General features: G+C 41.2%; 1 protein-coding gene across 3 annotated transcripts in view; it reads left to right on the plus strand.

The window, feature by feature from the left end:
* Positions 1-3,932, plus strand: part of LOC103725635 (neuroligin-4, X-linked) — a 376,846-nt gene extending 372,914 nt beyond the window's left edge. For all 3 annotated transcript variants that reach the window (XM_008822933.1, XM_008822935.1, XM_008822934.2), the window contains one exon: positions 382-3,932. In XM_008822933.1, the coding sequence (XP_008821155.1) occupies positions 382-1,231 (850 nt within the window). In that variant the 3' untranslated portion in view covers positions 1,232-3,932. The remainder of the gene's footprint in view (positions 1-381) is intronic.
* The last annotated feature ends 14,731 nt before the right edge of the window (positions 3,933-18,663 follow it).

Here is an 18,663-nt window from a genome sequence, read left to right on the forward strand (position 1 = left end):
CGGGGTAGCATCTGATGAACAGCACCCGAGTTGGCTTCTGGCCTCGACATGCACACATGTGTGCACACACATGCACATGAACACAGCCACACAGGTCCAAATAGACACAAAATAAAAATAACTAGTAAAACCAAAGATTCTGTCATGCTACCAAGATTTGTCTTTAAGGTAAGAATAAGAGTTTGTGGAAATTATTAAATACACAGAGTAATCAAAATACTACATATGTCTTAGATAAACAACACTGCACCCTAGTTTGGCATGTGACCAGTCTTAGGAAACACATCTAGTGAATCTGTTGCAAGTTCTGATGCTGTTCAAATACTTCCTCCTCAAATACAGAGTTGTATGTGATCGTATGCATTTTCCTTCTGTTTGTAGAGATCCTAATCAGCCAGTTCCTCAGGACACCAAGTTCATTCACACTAAACCCAACCGGTTTGAGGAAGTCGCCTGGTCCAAGTACAATCCCAAAGACCAACTGTATCTGCACATCGGACTGAAACCCAGAGTGAGAGATCACTACCGAGCAACGAAAGTCGCTTTCTGGTTGGAACTGGTTCCCCACCTGCACAACCTGAACGAGATATTCCAGTACGTATCGACCACCACGAAGGTCCCTCCACCAGATATGACATCCTTCCCTTATGGGACCCGGAGATCCCCTGCCAAGATATGGCCGACCACCAAACGCCCAGCCATCACCCCTGCCAACAGCCCCAAGCATTCTAAAGACAATCAGAAGACGGGGCCTGAAGACACCACTGTCCTCATTGAAACCAAACGGGATTATTCCACCGAGTTGAGTGTCACCATCGCCGTGGGGGCATCCCTCCTGTTCCTCAACATCTTGGCCTTCGCGGCACTTTATTATAAGAAGGATAAACGACGTCATGAGACACACAGGCGCCCCAGCCCCCAGAGGAACACCACCAATGACATCGCTCACATCCAAAATGAGGAGATCATGTCTCTGCAGATGAAGCAACTGGACCACGAGCATGAGTGTGAATCCCTGCAGGCTCATGACACGCTGAGGCTCACGTGCCCTCCCGACTACACCCTGACGCTCCGCAGGTCCCCCGACGACATCCCACTGATGACACCAAATACCATCACCATGATCCCAAACACATTGACCGGGATGCACCCGTTGCACACCTTCAACACCTTCAGCGGAGGACAGAACAGTACAAATTTACCCCACGGACACTCAACAACCAGAGTATAGCTTTGCAGTTCCCTCCCCTCCCTTCCCTCCCTTCCCCCACCCCTCTCCTTCTGCACCACAGAAGACATCAAGGAGAAGAGTCAAAGGGAGAGGGCGAAAATGTCCCAATCTGGAAAGGTTTTTCATTCGCCTGTTTCAAGACAGACACGTGGAGGGCATTTTACGATAGATGTGCAGGACCCCCTGGCCCTTGACTTCTTCCTGACTTGCAGTAGCAGCACCACACCCTAAGAAATGTGAAACCCATACATTTCTGTTCCAATACTGCTTTAAGATTTCCAACATGCCAGAAAACTAAAGCATCATCATTCCACGGACCTGGATCTTTCCAGAATAACCGTAGGGAGTGACTCTTCTGGAATCCAGCCAGGACATCTCTTTTTATTTTAATTAAAATCCAATCCGTGGGGAAAAAAAACGAACAAAAGTCCTTATGTGCCATACAACGGATGGCTCTTAAGCAGAGCGATTGTCTGTACGTTTTTAATCCGGCTATGGAGATGTAACTCAGAGAGAAGGAAAAGTAGAATTTTATTATTCAAATAAAAGACGTGACTATGCAGAAAAAAAAATAAATAAAAACCGTACAGTTCTGTGCAAAGAGAGCTTTTGCTAGCCTGAACTATATTTAAGAAACTTTGTAAAAATAATTAAAAGATGTATATAGCTGTGCGTTTAAACATAAACACACACACAGAGGGGGGTAAAGCTTTTATTGATGTTTTCAGTTTGAAAGAGCTTTTAGCGAGATTGTGGTTTTCATTGTTTTTCGAATGTATATAAATATATATATATATACACATACATTAGTCACACCACCTCTGTTCCCCACCCCCCCAAAAAAGGACGCTTTTGTTCCGAATTACTTGTGTAAACAAAACCTGGGGTTTTCTAACTCATCTCACTGGTAGTAAGATTGTGGTGTCTTACAGAAGAATGCTGATGGTCTGTGTCGTCGGTCTGTGACTCATGTTTCATGGAGTTTCAGTACAAAAGTCGGTCCCAAATAAGAAGGTGTCTTGAGGCGTGTCTGCTTCCAACCACGCATACAGGAAGTCCCAGCGAGCGGAAAAAATGTATATGTGTACAAGTGTCACTCTGTGATTTGGGTCCTTCGAGTATAGTTAGCAAGAGTTGGTGCCCGTCTTTGAGCCCTGCCCAAAAAGAAACAAAGCTTGCCTTTGGTGGGTCACAGCCCTGGACTTCAGCAGGTGCAAAAGGTTTTGGCTGATGAAATACCTGTTCAGCTTGGATAATCAGGTTGAAGGAGGACGGGTTATTTTCCGTTCACCTGCAAGTCCTTTATTTATTAGTACTGAGGGGTTTTTCTGTTCTGTTCTGTTTTCGTTTTCTCCGTATATCATTTGTAGGATAAAACATACGCTTGTCTGAAAATAACCCTTTTGTGGATTTCTGTAGCGATCACCGATCAACAAATATTATTGAAGAATGGAGCAAACAGAGATAGAACATTAAAAGTGCTTTGCATGGGTTTCCTGGGAAATTCCGATTGCTTCCCTATCAAGATTAGGAGCAGACGTCAGTCAATTCACCCCTTTGAAACTGGCCACCAGGCATCAGAGATACTTAGCCCCAAACACTTGTCATTAAAAAAAAAAAAAAAATCCCTTTTAATTTTCCTTTAAGGGAAGTTTTGGGTATCGTAAGAAAGAAAGCTAAAAGCTTTTAGTGTTTTTGTCTTTCAAAAGTTACCACATCATCTACAAACTGTGGCCAAAGATGTTTAAATTAAAAACGACAACAGAAACCTTTCTGGCCTCAATTGCTGATTTTCCTGAGGCCTGTCTTAGCCAAGGTGGGCATTCTGCATAAATGTTTTCCATCTGCCTCCTCTATACGGAAAAACAACCTTTGAAGAATGAATTCCACACACCAGAAAGCCCCTAGCAGTTTATTACATGATCAGATCTCTAAAAGAAAAAAGTGTTCATAAAGATGCATACAGCCACACGATTCATCTGCTTGCTTATATGCATTTAAATTTGAGGGTCATTCCCTGTATATAAATGCATGAGATATACGGACCAGACCTTAACACACATGAAGTGATATTCTTTTCCTTTGCACTGCGGCCTCATGGAGCTGTTGAAGATGTTGGTCCCCAATGCATCCATCTGGCCTCAGGTCATTCCTTTGAAGCTGTGTATCTCTCCTGCTGGGCTAGTCAACAGGTTTAAAGGGTGTGATGTTTGGCATCCATGTTGGATAGCTATGTTTGTTATGTAAATTCCAGTATTTGTTTAGTCTCCCAACTGTCTGCTGGTAGCAACATACACAGTCACGTGTCAGACCAGTCGTTACTGGACTAAGGACAGAGTTCCTGTTAAATCGATAACTTTAGCTTTTACAGAGGAGGAGGGTGAAACGCAATCTAATACGTTGCGAAAGTTACCGTATTTCTACGTGAAAGAGGATATAGAATCTTCATAGAGTTCTATCAGAAAAGAAAATATACTTGCTATCTATAAAAAAGAGAAAAAAGAAAAAAAAAAGGAGAAAAAATTAAAAAAATACTTTCTTAGGCTTTTATTCTTGATCTTCGAAGGCACGCAGGGTTCAATGGTTTCCTTGGGTCATTATTTTGCAATTTTGTTTTTGATTTTGCCTTAAGTAATGATAAAAGATATATATGGCTGGACACATATGTATAAACTTTTCAGTGGCATTTTTAATAATAAAATATCACAGTATTTTCTAATGCTTTGTGCAAATACGTGCGCGTCCTTTCTTTCTTTGCAGGCTGCGTTCTTGTTTTCAGCGTAGGCCTCTTCCCTTTGAACGTTGAAACATGCGTCAACTGGGGAGGGACTGCTTTCCTAACATTTACTTTAAAGTTTTATTTATTTACTTATTTTTGTTTTGGTCTTCAGACAGGTCTCCCTGTAGCTGCAGGTGGCCTGCTATGTGTTTATATTATAGACCAGCCTGCCTTGACCAAACAGAGCTCCGCTTGCCTCTGCTTCCTGGGCGCTGGCATTAAAGGCGTGCACCAGCATGCCCAGCTTGGATTTATTTTATTTGTAATTATGTGTATGTTCCCCTGTCTGTGTATGTTTATGTGTACCAAATGAATGCAATACCTACACAGGGCAGCACAGACAAGGCAGCCTGAGTTACAAGTGCTTTTGAGCTGTCTGATGTGGGTGTTGGGGATCAAACTCAAGTCGTGTTCAAGAGCAGTAACCACTGAGACTCAGCATGAGTGTCTTTCCAACCCCAGCCAGCGTTCTTTCCCCAAGTTCGCACAATTTCTGCCCCAGTGCTGTTCTGTGAGAAAGCCCTGTCTGTGAAAGCCGTTAGTAAAATGCTCCGAATACAATGTTTGAATTTACTGTGGGTCTGTTGTGAGTTGTGCTTGGCATGAAATTGCCTTAAAGCTTTGAAACAGAGACGGCGCTTTGAACAAATGTCTCAGTAGCAGCGAGAGCTCACGGTGAATAAAATCTAGAAGAAAATCAGACCCCAGGGAGTTAATTTGCAAAGACTCACTTGGAGGTTAAAATCATGTGCTGGTCTTGCAGGGGACCCAAGTTCAGATGCCAGCACACAAGTCATGCACTCACGTACACATAAACACACACACACACACACACACACACACCACACACACACACACGTATGCATATTTTCATTTTTTTATCAAGAACAATCGTTAGAAGTGCCATGAAGGTTTACAATAATTAAAAATAAGTCAGGCATGGTGACTTACACCTTTAGTCCCAGCATTTGGGGAGCAGAGGCAGGCTGATCTCTGTGAGTTTGAGGCCAGCGTGGTCTACTCAGTGAGTTCCAGGCCAGCCAGGGCTACGTAGTGAGACCCCCATCTCTAAATAAATAATAAATAAAGAAGTAAAGAAGTAAAGAAATCTTAATCATGTTATTTTCTGGGATAGATGCTTTTTTTTATTGCCTTTAACACCATCAGAAGACTAGCCAACGCCTAGCCAGATATTTATTAATTTTTGGCTAATGCTGATTTTAGGAAAAAGAAATGTCTAAGGTGGGAACCTTAGACATCTGTCATATAGTTAAACCAATATTGGAGTGCCTGGAACTGGAGTTACGAGCAGTTGTGAACTACTCAGTGTGGGTGTTTGCAATTGCACCCAGGCCTTCTGCAAGAAACTTATGCTCTTTCTTCTTGTCCTGCACACACATCTCTGAAATTTAAGTTTGTATGTGTTTCACTGGTCCTAGCAGGAAAAGAAACATCATGTGATGCTAGGTTACTTTTTGGACAGTTGAGCTGTGATTTTATAATACAGCATTGAAGAAACCATAGTGTACAGTTTGGATATACAGCCTTTAACCCCAATGTTTGGGAGAGAAGAATTACAGTTTCTTTTAAGTTTATTTTTAATCGTGTGTGTGTGTGTGTGTGTGTGTGTGTGTATGTGTGTGTGTGTGTGTGTGTGTGTGTGTGTGTGTGGTTACAAGTACAATGTCCTCAGAGGCCAGAAGAGTGTGTTGGGGGGCCTGGAGCTGGAGTTACAGACAGTCATGAACTCCCCAGCGCAGGTGTTTGCAATTGAATTTAGGCCTTCTGCAAGAACCGCACGCCCCTTTGCAGGCTTCAGAATCTTTGCATGTAAATCACGACACGCGTAGTTCTTGATAAATTTCCCTTACATTTCTTATACAGCATGCATGGACGTTCACATAGCCTTCAGCTAATTTTAGACAATATTTTCAGCCCACGTGGCTTCAGACCACAAGTTGGCACATGGAATCAGATGTGAAGTATTTTCCCTAAGTTGGAACTTCCTGGAACTCGTGAAGGTTTGAATTTTGGAAACTTCAGAAACTGATTTTTTGTTTGTGCGTAGTCCTAAGCTGTGGTACGTTTTTAAATGTATTCATTTCCTGACCTCTATATTTCATTTTTGAACTTGATTAAATGTATCCTGCGCATTGGGAGACACAAGGTATGAATGTCTATGTTCACCCCTGAGTTTAGAAATATTTAATATTGATATTTAAAGCAATACCTGAGTGATACGGGAAAAGAAGAAGTTGCTTTATATCTGCAAAAGCATTTGCCAAAATATGTGACCAGCTTTGAACTTCAGCAGTTCATAGAATTCCTAAAATATCCCCTCATTAAAAACAATGATTGGCCATGGAGAAGGTTCAGAGCGTAAAACCACTTTCTTCTGCAACCTGATAATCTGAGTTAGTGCCATCCCCAGAACCCTCAAGAAGATGGAAGGAGAGAAAACTGTTCTGTGTCCCGCAAATGTGCGTGCTATGCCACATCATACACCTCCCCTCCACACACATACTTTAATGATTAATGGAAATTTTTAAAATAGTATTAATGGTAAGTGGGGCTGGAGTGATAGTTCAGTTGTGAAAAACATTTGCACGTAAACATAGGAATCTGAGTTTGGTTCCCAGAACCCCGTCAAAGAATCCTGCTGAGTCGTGTGCTTGTACAAAGCACTAGCGAGCACACACAACTGCATCTCAAGGGTTCACTGTCCAGCCAGTCTAGCTGAATTGGTGAGTACCAGGCCGAGAGGCACAAGGTCTCAAAGGACAAAGGTCCATTTGAAAAACAAATAATTAAAGAGTCGAAGCTCAGAGAAATGGCTCAGTAGCAGGAGACCTCGAATCAGTTCCCAACATTTACCATGGTCGCCTGAGTGAGCTTGTAAGTCCCGTTCCAGAGGACGTGATGCACTCTTCTGGCCTCTGTGGCCATTGCATACATGTGGTGCACATAAGTTCATGGAGGTGAAACACTCATACACATAACATAAAAACAAATATAAATAAACAAATGGCAGGCGAAGAATGACTGAAGTTGTGTTCTGGTTGGTCTCGAAATGCACGTTCGTAAGTACGCATGTACACTCGGCACGCACACACAGGAACACACACACATGCAGAGACTAGGAAGCATAAGTAAAATAATGCATACGATTTATTGTGTAATGTTATGAGAAACGTCATTGTAGGATCAGGTGAATGGGAAAAGCGTTTGCCTTTGACTTCTCTTATTCGAAAGAGTGGCCTACAACTTTCAATGACAGCATTTATGCAAAGTTTGGAGTAAAAAGTAGGTTGTGAGTTGGAAAAATTTAATGTCCCATTTATTCCCATCCTTCTACGAGCCTTGAACTCTTGCATATATGGATAAACTAACTTCTTATGAAGAATCCCGACTTTGCAGCCCGCATTTCTAGAAGATACAGAGGCTTGATTGGCGTCTACACCAAAGTGCCAGACCATGACCCCACGTTCCTTTCTTTTTTAATGATACGTCCTTTGCCTTTGAGATACACTGCTAGAAATATTGAAACCACATACTGCAATGTGTCTACTAGAAAGCAGAAACATTGTTTCTACTAGAAAGTAGCATTATGTATTTGACTTTTCCTATGTTTACACAACCTGTAACTAATAGTGGCTTTCTGCCTTAACTTTGAGACATGGTGTCTAGCTAAACCTGGAGCTTCTGATCCGGCTAGATCAGCTGGCCAGCGAGCACCAAGTCCCCTCTTCCTCCGCTCGGGAATTACTGGCGTGCGGAGACACGCCTGATATTTTCATAGATGGGCTGGAGACCCAAACAGGTCCTTATTCTGGTATTCCAAACACTGTACCCCAACTGAGACATCACTTCACCCCTGGGCTCCTTTTTGTTTTCCTTGCAGCTGCTGTGATACAGTCACCTCAGAAATCATTTGCACATGTACCGATTGCTCATTGAGATGAAATTTGGACAGAAATGGGAAGGAGGCAAGCTGGTAAGGGCCAATTGCTTTATATAACAGCAACTCCTATTGAGAATTGGGCATAGCAAACCAACCTCTTTAATCAGACAGATGATGTTGGTTGGCGACAGCTTTTAACTTACTGGCAGTGTCCGGTGAAATGTCAACGTCTGTGTGTCAGTTTGGAAGCACGTTCAACACCATTGCTTTGTCGAGTCTGTTCCCACGTGATTCTATTCTGTGTCAACCTGCAAATGCACGCTCCCACACACACACCATCATGGGCAGCCCTATGGTGTTCGTGACGATATGCTTCGAAGGATCAGTTGTGTTCAACACCATTGCTTTGTCGAGTCTGTTCCCACGTGATTCTATCCTGTGTCAACCTGCAAATGCACGCTCCCACACACACACCGTCATGGGCAGCCCTATGGTGTTCGTGACGATATGCTTCGAAGGATCAGTTGAAATCATGATTTCCAACTGAAAACTGTTTCTAAAGAATTTTATTACATGATGTAAATACAAAAACATAGTTGGTGCCCAAGCATTGTAGTGAAACAAACGCCAGTGGATACAGGGAGAAAAGGAAGAGGCGATCATGTTGCTATCTCCTGATGATCCGTTACAGAACTGAGATGGAGCACCTGCTTCCTGCCTAGATATCGGTATCAAGAATGATTTCAGTGATCCTTCTGACCAGTACCATAAATGGTAGTGTACTATCTTGAATGGCACATAATGACTACTAATAACAAAACTAGAATTTTTACTAAAAACCTTTTTCGTTAAGTCACAACCAAAGTGTGAATGAACACTTAGTTATGTACATGTAGGTGTGTACTTACGCAGGAGGTACTATTGCCTAACCTATTATATATAGAAAGCATATTTAAGTCATCAAACCAGAATGATGAGCCATAGAATAAATGTCATTATGAGCTAACTGGATATCAATTTGCTCATTCATTCTCATCTGGGAGACAATATTTTAGGAGAGAAGAGAGATTCATCTCAATCTAACCTCATTTCAACGATGAAATCTTTTGTTTTTTAGACTCTTTTCCCGTTCCTATGACAAAATACTCTGACAGAGGCAATTTAAATGCAAAAGAGGTTATTCTGCCTCCCGGTTCAAGACAGAGTTCATAAAGTCAAGGAAATCAGAGTAGGATGAGCTTAAACCAGCTGGTCACACTGCATCCACAGTCAAGGAGCAAAGAAACATGGATGCCAGAGGGTGTCCAGCTTCCTCTCTCCATTGTATAGTGCCCACGATTCCCTGTGCAAGCAAGTCCAGTCCGCAGTCAAGATGGGTCTTTAGACATCAGTTAACATGATCAAGATGAGCAGAGGTGGATGTGATCAAGATACATTATATACGTGTATGAAACTGTCAAAGAATGTTTAAAAAGTATTCTGCTCACTCCCCTCAAAAAAATTAAAATAAAAAGACAATCTCCCACAGACAGGTCTATGGGATTGTACCCAGGGTGATTCTAGACACAGTCAAGTTGTCAATTAATACTAATCACCATAATTATTAACAATCACAATTAATTACTTGCCACAGAATAATTCCTTTATTCTTTTATAAACATTTAGGATTACAATATGAAAGTCTTACCATTTAAATGATATAGATAGTACACAAATATTTAGATTCGCCTACGTCTTCAGTGTCCAGAATACATTAAAACCAGGAAAAAAGTAAACAGTGTTTCCAACAAGAAATCCACAAAGGCCAACATGTCTCTCATAAGAAAGCCGAACGCTCCAGTAGGTGGCGACGTCTGCTCTGCCACAAGAAAGGCGGCAAAGTTTTGAGGTGCAAAAGACGCGAACGGATGGTTATGGGGTCAGGAAGAGTCCATTGAAATAGGATACGACATCTGTCTTAAGCCTGCCCTAAAACATTCTTGGAAGCTCTATTTAGATGCAAGTTACTGTGACACACACTCTCTGCGTATGACAGTTGAATGGAAAAACGACCTCTTTGGCCTGTAGAATTCCTTCCATCTCAAACATTTCCATCACTGAACTCATTCTGAATTTTATTCTCTATCAGCAACACAGATGCCATTTTTCAGAAAAGTCTATGAACACATTTCCTTATCCTTGACTACACAGCTCTCTATGCACCTGGGACGGGACATGGCTATAAAACACTGGTGTACCATTTATGGGGCTGGAGAGATGGCTCAATGGTTAAGAACACTGGTTGTTCTTGCAGAAGACCCAGGTTCTAATCCCAGCACCCACACGGGAGTTAATAACTGTCCGTAACTCCAGTCCCAGGGGATCCGACAGCCTCTTCTGACATCCATGGGCATTGCACTACACGGGTGCAGGCAACACACACATATACATAAAACAAAGTAATAAACAATAAATAAAAATAAAACGCTACTGTAGGATTTGCATATATCTGACTAGAGACCTTTCTGATATTTTAAGAGCAACTTTGGAGGATGACTTTACTCACGTTTGTCAAATCTTTCCTAGGAAGAGATGAGAATTATCTCAAAATGGGGATAACAGGCATTTATGTGAATATTCTAAATTATTGCCCTTTACTTCAAATAAAATCCCAAACTGAGGCTACGTTTCAGTATAAGGGAAAAAAAGCTCAATGAAAACTCGGATTCCAGTGTAGTTTGTATATATTTTTAAGTGGAAATTGAAGTTGAAATTCAACTTACCGTGATACGTATTTGGCATTGATAAAAACTTAATCCATAGCACATTAGAGTATATTGATATTTCTTTTTGTTTGTTTCTTTTTAGAGACAGCGTTTTCCCTGTAGCCCCAGCTGGCCTGGAATCCACTATGGTTTCTAGGCTGGGCGCTATCTCACAAATATCCACCTGCCTCTGCTGCCAGAGTACTGGGAATAAAGTCGTGCACCAGCCACCAGGCCAGGCTCAGTGTTTCGAATTCTTAAAGAATAAATTTATTTTAACTTTGCAGAAACTAATAGCCTCGAGGGTCAAATGATTTATTCAGATAGCTCTGACTTAAAATTCAGCCTAATCAAGGTGCGATGCTTAACTGTGATATTTAAATTGACAGGCTCTACGATCACCATGGAAACAAGCTTGTAGCATATCTGTGAGGGATTATGGAGATTAGTTTAAGTGCAGTGAGAAAACTCACTCTGAATCTGGGCAGCCCCACGCTGTGGGATGGAATCCTGCACTACATCAAAAAGAGAAAGTGATACGAGCACTAGAATTCATTTCTTTCTGTGACTCAAAACAGACGCCTCAAAATTTATTATTAATTATTATTATTATCGCTATTATCATTATCATGATGTGTGTTTATCGTGTGTGGCAAGGGACAGAGGACAACATTGGAGAATCGGTTTTCTTCTTCTGCCTTTATGCATGTGATGGATTCAAACTCACCTTGTCAGGTTTATAAGGCAAGCGCCATCTTGCTGACCCCTTAAGGTGGTTCATTTGGGTATTTTCTTTTCACAAAAACAAGACAAGAGATTCTCAATTAGTATCTACATTTTGTTTGTATGTTCGTTTTCTTTTTTGAAACAGGTTTGTTGACGCCAAAGCATAACTCTCACCTCAAAGGGGATAAGAAATAGTTTATTCTGGAGCCAAATATGAGTGACCATGGCCCGGCAACAGAGATTCAGGTCACCCTCAATTCCATGTTCCAGCGTGGTAACAGTCGCCTTACATTTTTATAGTAACAGAACAAAGAAAAGTCATGAAGCAAGGCACTTTTCAAATATATTGGAGGATACATTCAGTAGGTGGGTCGCAGCAAAGCGGGACATATTCTTACTATAGGTCTCAGGTGTTGCCTGATGACATTCTTAGCTTTTGGACTGGTGAGACCTGGCGATCTTCTGTTAATACATTCTAAAAGGGTTTAATCTGTTAGTCACAGGATGTTAGATCAGAAACAGAAGTCGGTAAGGAGTGGCTGTTTAGGAGGCTAAAGATGGCCACAGATAAATGGGAATTAAACTCTGGATCTGCAACATTCCAAACTCTCCACAGTCTCCAGAGTGGTAATCAGTTGGTCAGCCTTGCAGGGAGTTGAGTCCAAGGTGCAGGAGTTCTTTGGGGGAACTTTTCTTTCACAGGTTAGATAATCCAGAATGGTCTTCAAATCTCTATGTAGTTGAGGTTAGCCTTGTGCCTTGGTCCTTTCAAGAGTTGGGGTTACAGGTGTGTCTCTCCCTCCAGGCTCAGTTATTTGATTTTGTTCCGGTGCCCGATTGTGAGTTTTTGAGGTATACACATGATCCCCTACAAGTATCGATTACCTACGGTCATTATCTAACCAATAGAAAAGCACGCAGGGAGAAATCACTAAACAGGTAAATATTTTGAAAGCTACAAAATTCGGTGATACAATGCAAGTTCTTATTTACGAAAGGGCACATGAAGTTTGGGCGCGGTGGAAGGCACTTGTGGAAGGAATTAAGAGGATTGGTGTGAATATGTTAAAATGGAATATATACATGTATGAAATTCTCAAAGAAACAAATATATTTTTGGAAAACTAAATAAACTTATGACTGTAGAGAGTTACAAAGGGTTAATATCACAGGTGGCGATCGATGTGAAGATCATAGAATTTGAGATTAAAACAATTTTGTATATAGGGAGGAGGGACAGAGAGAGAGAGAGAGAGAGATTCTTCAGGACTTCAAGGATATTTATTTTATCTGAGAGAAACCCTTAAAGATTGTAATGCAGTTTGTCAGGCTAGGTTGAAGGTCAAAGTCATATATTTGAAACACATTCATGGTCTCATCTTCTGGATGGATGAGAATTTTTTTCATGTAAATAAAGAATTTTGCTGTATATTATACATCCACATTAGGTATACAATAAACATTTGTTTGCATACATACAGTATAAATATACATTTGTAAGTTTCTATTGCTAAAGTGTTCCAGAGGATTGGATTCTCAATAATTGTTTTACTTCAGAATTTTGCTCCTCTTTCTAGACAAAACTACTTTTTAATACAAGACCGGTTTGTCTACTTGTATTTACAATTTATGTTATGAAATCAGAGCAATTTACAGAGGAACCATTAAACTTAAAATCTCATTTATCTATGGCCCCACCCCCATCTTCCCCATTTCATTTTTTTGAGATGACGTCTCATTATATAATATATGCTGGCATTGTTGCAGTCCGTCTCCCAAGTGCTGGAATGACGGGCATGTGCTACTATGACTATTTTTATATTTGCTTTTAAATTTTTTACACAGATTTATGTATTTATATGTAATATTCCATATATGTATAAACAAAACATACAATATGTGACATATAACACACATACATAGCACAATATATAATATAATAAACACTAAAGTATTAATCAGGTTCTCCAGAGAAACAGAGCAAATCACATACATGAATATGAAGGAACTGGTTTGCACAATGTTGGATTCTTTCTGTCTGAAATCCGGAGGGTACATTGACATGCTGAGGACTCAGGAAAATCTAATGTAACATAAGGCTGAACGACCTCTGCTGACAGAATGTCTTGTTCATCAGGAAAGATCAGTCTACTGTTTTCTCCAGACGTTCAACTGATTTAATAAAACCCACACACGTCGTAGAAGGCAATCTGCTTTACTGAAACTCCTAGTTTAAATGTAAACCTTACTTAAAAAAATACCCACACGGGGGCTATAGAGATGGCACAGGAGGTAAGAGCACTGACTGCTGTTCCAGAGGACCCAGGTTCAATTTCCGGCACCCACATGGTGGCTAACAACCGTCCGTAACTCCAGCTCCAGGGGATCTGATGTCCTCTTCTGACCTCCACAGGCATTGGACAAACCGATGCACTTACACACATGGAAGCGAAATGCTTGTGCACGTAATAAGATAAAATAAAAAACGCCTACATGGAAACTCCATAACAATTAGCTAAATATCCGGTGTTGTAGCCCAGCCAAGTTAGCACATAAAATTGCCTGGTGTGGAGGCACATGCCTCTAAAAGCAGCATTTGGGAGGGTGAGGGAGGAAGACTGTGTGTTTGGGACCAGCCTGAGCTACATAGAAAATTCCAGGTTAGCCTGTGTTTCATAGTGAAATCTTTTCTCAAAAATAAGTTGACATGGAATTAGCTGCAAACACATAGAATGGGACTGCAGAGATGGCTCAGTGGTTAAGAAGCACGCTGAAGGTATGATTCAGCTGGGAGAGACAATTTTAAAATGTCTTCTAACATTTGAGTAGTTGGGACAAAGAACTGAAATTGAACAAGTCTGTATGAGCAGATGGAAAATATTTGTAAAGGATTTCCAAATATCTCTTTCTACTTAGCACACACTCTTCTAAACCACAAACTGATATTCTTTCTGGCTCCTCTCTGGTTTATTTTATTTGCACACTACCTACATGAGCTGTGTGACGGTATTCTTAAATAGAGCTCAAAATCTGTTTAATGAGTAAACGGGCTTTTTCTAATTTATTTTATTGATACGAATGTGCAGATGAGTGATTATTTCTACAAAGTAAACATTCTGAAAAGGTGACTATCCTCTCCTTACATTTGACACCCCCCAGCAGCATTAAATTACGATAACATAAAGATAAATCAGAGAGGAAGCCATCTCTATTTGCAGTATGTTGGGGAAAATGTACTGAAACCACTCACCATAATTTGCTTTTGTATTATCCTTGTGTATTTAGTCACTTTGAGCTTGTTGGCGCAGATGCCCGCAGGAATCTGGAAAAATGGAAGGGAGGGAGGAGGTGTTCCATGTTTTATTTAGCATTATCAACTATCCCAGTAAGCTTTGATTAAAGGGACAGAATCACTTTCAGCATAAGTAGACCGCAGGATTTATTTATAGCATAACATATGCTGCTGGCAATGGGAAAATACGTATGGCAGTGCCATGGAGAGGACTTTAAAGTATTGATTTAGATTTGCAGTTGTACAAATTGAGCCTTTCCTAGCTGCTTTCTTTCTGCAACTCTTCTTGTATTAAAAACATGCACACCCAATACTGGGCATAGTGTCACAAGGGTGCCTTTGTCCCAGGACTTGGGAGGTAGGCAGATGGATCTCTCTGACATATAGGCCAGCCTGGTCTCCACAGTGAAGCTAATGAGAGAGGACGGGAACTGTGTTTATATCTTACCGACATGTAGACAAAAGGCTATTGAGACGCCTAACCTTCTCTGTCAACTGGATTGGATTAAGAATACCCATGGGGGGGCTGCTGGAGAGATGTCTCAGTGGTTAAGACCACTAGTCGCTTTCCCAGAAAACTGGGGTTCGATGCCCAGCACCCACACGGCAAATAACAACCTTCTGTAAGTGCAGTTCCAGGGGATCCGACGACCTCTTCTGACCTTCGCAGGGCATGGGTGCCCTTGCGTACATGCAGTCCAAACACTCGTACACATAAAATAAAAATAAAAGTATTAAAAACAATTTGCAAAAACAGAATGTCCACAGGATGGGAAGAGCACAGTTGGATATATCTCTGAGGCTGATTTCTGAAAGAAATTAGATCTTGAGGGATCTGACCTAACGAATGAGTTAATGTCATGATGGATCCACAACACGGTATGATTGGGATGTCGTTAAAGGGAGGAATTTGTGGCTCTTTGAAGGAATCAAATACTCTGGGTATACGTTACATACTTATTGACTGTTGGTTGTCATGGTCCCTTCCTTGATATCATTTTTGTGTCAGGCACTGGGACACAGGGATCCCAAGTGAAACCTGAGCTCAGAGGTTACCTTTTCCTTCTCGTGTAGCTGGCGTGAAGCTCAACTAGGGAAGGATCCACATGGAAGTCCATTTGGTTTTTGGTAGGTCTATCTGGATCGGAGGACTGAGATGACCAATTGTGACATTATCGACTTGGACACCCAGAATAAAACACCAACAACTGAGCAACTCGACACAAACAGGTGTTTCGCCATCCTGAAATTTGTAAGTTCACACTCCAGTAACACCAAAGTGTGTTTCCTTTCAAGGCCTGTACACAGTCATCATCCGTCTTTGTGTTCAAAGGACCATGCGGTTCAGGCAAGAAAAGAAAGCATTCATAGTGACTCAGATGTCTCAAGGGCACCCACAAAATGTCTTCCACGCTGTGGAAAATTAAAAGTTGTGAGCAGCCAGGAAAAAATGTTTGATTGGTTTGACTGTGAAAGTGACATTCGGAAGTAGCAACTTTATGACGTCAAAATTGAAGATGTTGCATTTCATGAAGTTCACATTATGACTGTCACAAATAGTCACACTGCCCTCATCATTCAACAGCCGTCTCAAATGGTGTGTTTCTTAGAAACGAAAGCCATAAGGTGTGAATTATTTTGACATACTAACCCTTTATGAAACTTGCTACGAAAAATATTCATAAAGTGTGCTAGGGAGATGGCTCAGTGGCTAAGGGCATTTGCTGTGAAAGCAACAGTCTCCTCAAATCCCCAGGAGTCACGAAAAAGCCAGGCATGTTCAGACACGCGTGTAACTACAGCATTAGCAGGTGGAGGTAGGCAGATCCCAAGAGCGCATCAGGCAGCTTCAAGTTCAGTAAGAGACCCTGCATCACCAAACAAGGTGGACAGTGACAGAGGAATTCCCCCAACCCTCTCCCATGGCCTCTATGTGTACATGCAGAGTAATGCACGCTTACACATGTATGTGTGCATACTCCACTCTGATATATATAACAAAAATGCCAGTAAATCCAAACTTTTACCAATTATCAAATCAAGCAGAAATGCAAAGGAAATTCATACATATTAAACAAACACATATTCGACACAAATTATTATAACAAAATGAAAAATAATACTTAGAGACTCTTAAAAGACACACTTATTCCTCTCAACAAAATAAGATCAACAACAGCAAAAAGAAATTTTTCTTCTTCTCAGTGTATAATTCTTTCACAGCAATTTCTTCCAAGGTAAAACTTTCCATCTCGGAGGCGAGCTGGGTCAGCAACATGGTGTCCTAAAGGGAGGTAATCAGCAGGGTGTTCTCATAGGGATGACTTACAATATGGGCAGAATCTGGAAGAATGAATTTAGTTAACCTTGCACCCAAAAGCTGCTGTTTATTATGTAAACAAGGTCACTGAGACACGTGCTCCTCTGGTGACCCTTAATCCCGCAGGACTCCCCCCTCGCCTTCTACCCAAGGCAGTGAACAAATGTCTGGGTAGTTGCTTAGCATATCAAACCACATCAAAGCACTTAAGGTGGTATACTTGCATTCTCATTGAAAACAGTGAGAATAATTAGGAGTCTGATTGGCATCCTGTGTGTGAGATCATTTATACCTAGGGACCAAAGGGCAAGACACTCTGATAAGGTGGACCCAAGCTTGTAGTTCCCTAGCTCATGCTGGAGAGACGGTTTAAATAAAAGCATGGATGAGAGCTGGCTCCACAACACAGTCCCAGCAGAATTTTCGAGGAACAGGTGCCACAGAGCTTGGCCCTGAAACTAACACTAAATGTCGGGCTGATTCTCAGTTCAGGAATGGGACGGAAGCCGCAGAGGGGCTTCAGGTAAGGGGAAGCATTCCATCCTGCCTGGAAACTCCTTAAGCTCAGGAAGTGAACATCTCATTAGCTTCCGGAAGACCTTAAAACTTACCAGGTCCATGTCTCCAATCGGTCTTCTTCTGACCTCGGCGACCTTGCAGTAAGCTCCCTGGAAAGCATACTCCTCAACCTGTTGAGCTGTCTGCTGTGGTCCAGGATTCCTGCTTTTGTGACCTGTCATCCATGGTGGGATGAGCTTTCAATGATGCCGCTGTCTTTGAATAATTTTGGCTCCTTTCTGTAACCCCTTGTTTATACCCCTGCAAGTGACCCCAATAAAACTTACTGATTTACCAGGTTGGGTTTGGGTGGTTTCCTTACTTTGGTCTCTCTTGAGTTCTCTACCTGGGGTGAGTATCCCTGTGTTTATGTCTAGTGATCAGTAGTGTCACAAAACAACAATGCTAAGAGAAAGTTTCTTAGCTATGTATTTGAAGAAAACCACACATTTCTGTTCTGAGATAATTCAATTTAAGAATGTGTTCAGTGACAACTTCCCTCTCAAATTCTTGCTCTACCGTTATTTTAGATGACCTTTAGAAACACATTTTATTAAAATGGCTGTGATCTTCTGTAATTAATATAAATACAAGTCTACCATCATGAAGTAGAGATAGCTGGATTCTGCTTAAATATCAAAGGTTTAAAATGACCACTTGGAGGGTTATATTTCTGTTAAGTAATAGAAAGCCATATCGTGCCTTATAAGCTTTGGATAATGGGACAAAATGTGATGTTTTGTATTCTTGCACACACACAAAAAAAGGGAATAAATTCTGTACTTACTGGGTTGTGAGATAGACAATCATTGAGTTGTTATGTCAGGTGTAAATGATAAACCTCCTTGTGATTACTATACCATTTTCACCAGTTTTCCTTGTGGATGATGTTTTCAGATTGGATAATATGAATGTTGTACCGCCTTTGATCACAGTGATAAAATAATTGAGAAAAAAAAACACATTAAAGGAGAAATTACATGGTCACTTGACACCATTGTTTTAGAACGGTGGTATGCTGAGAATGGAAAGAGAAAGAGAGAGAGAGAGAGAGAGAGAGAGAGAGAGAGAGAGATGAAGAAGAGGAGGAGGAAGAGGACGAGGAGGAGGAG

This window comes from Nannospalax galili, unplaced genomic scaffold (genome assembly GCF_000622305.1).
Source record: "Nannospalax galili isolate Female #2095 unplaced genomic scaffold, S.galili_v1.0 scaffold2109, whole genome shotgun sequence".
NCBI classification, from domain to species: Eukaryota; Metazoa; Chordata; class Mammalia; order Rodentia; family Spalacidae; genus Nannospalax; species Nannospalax galili.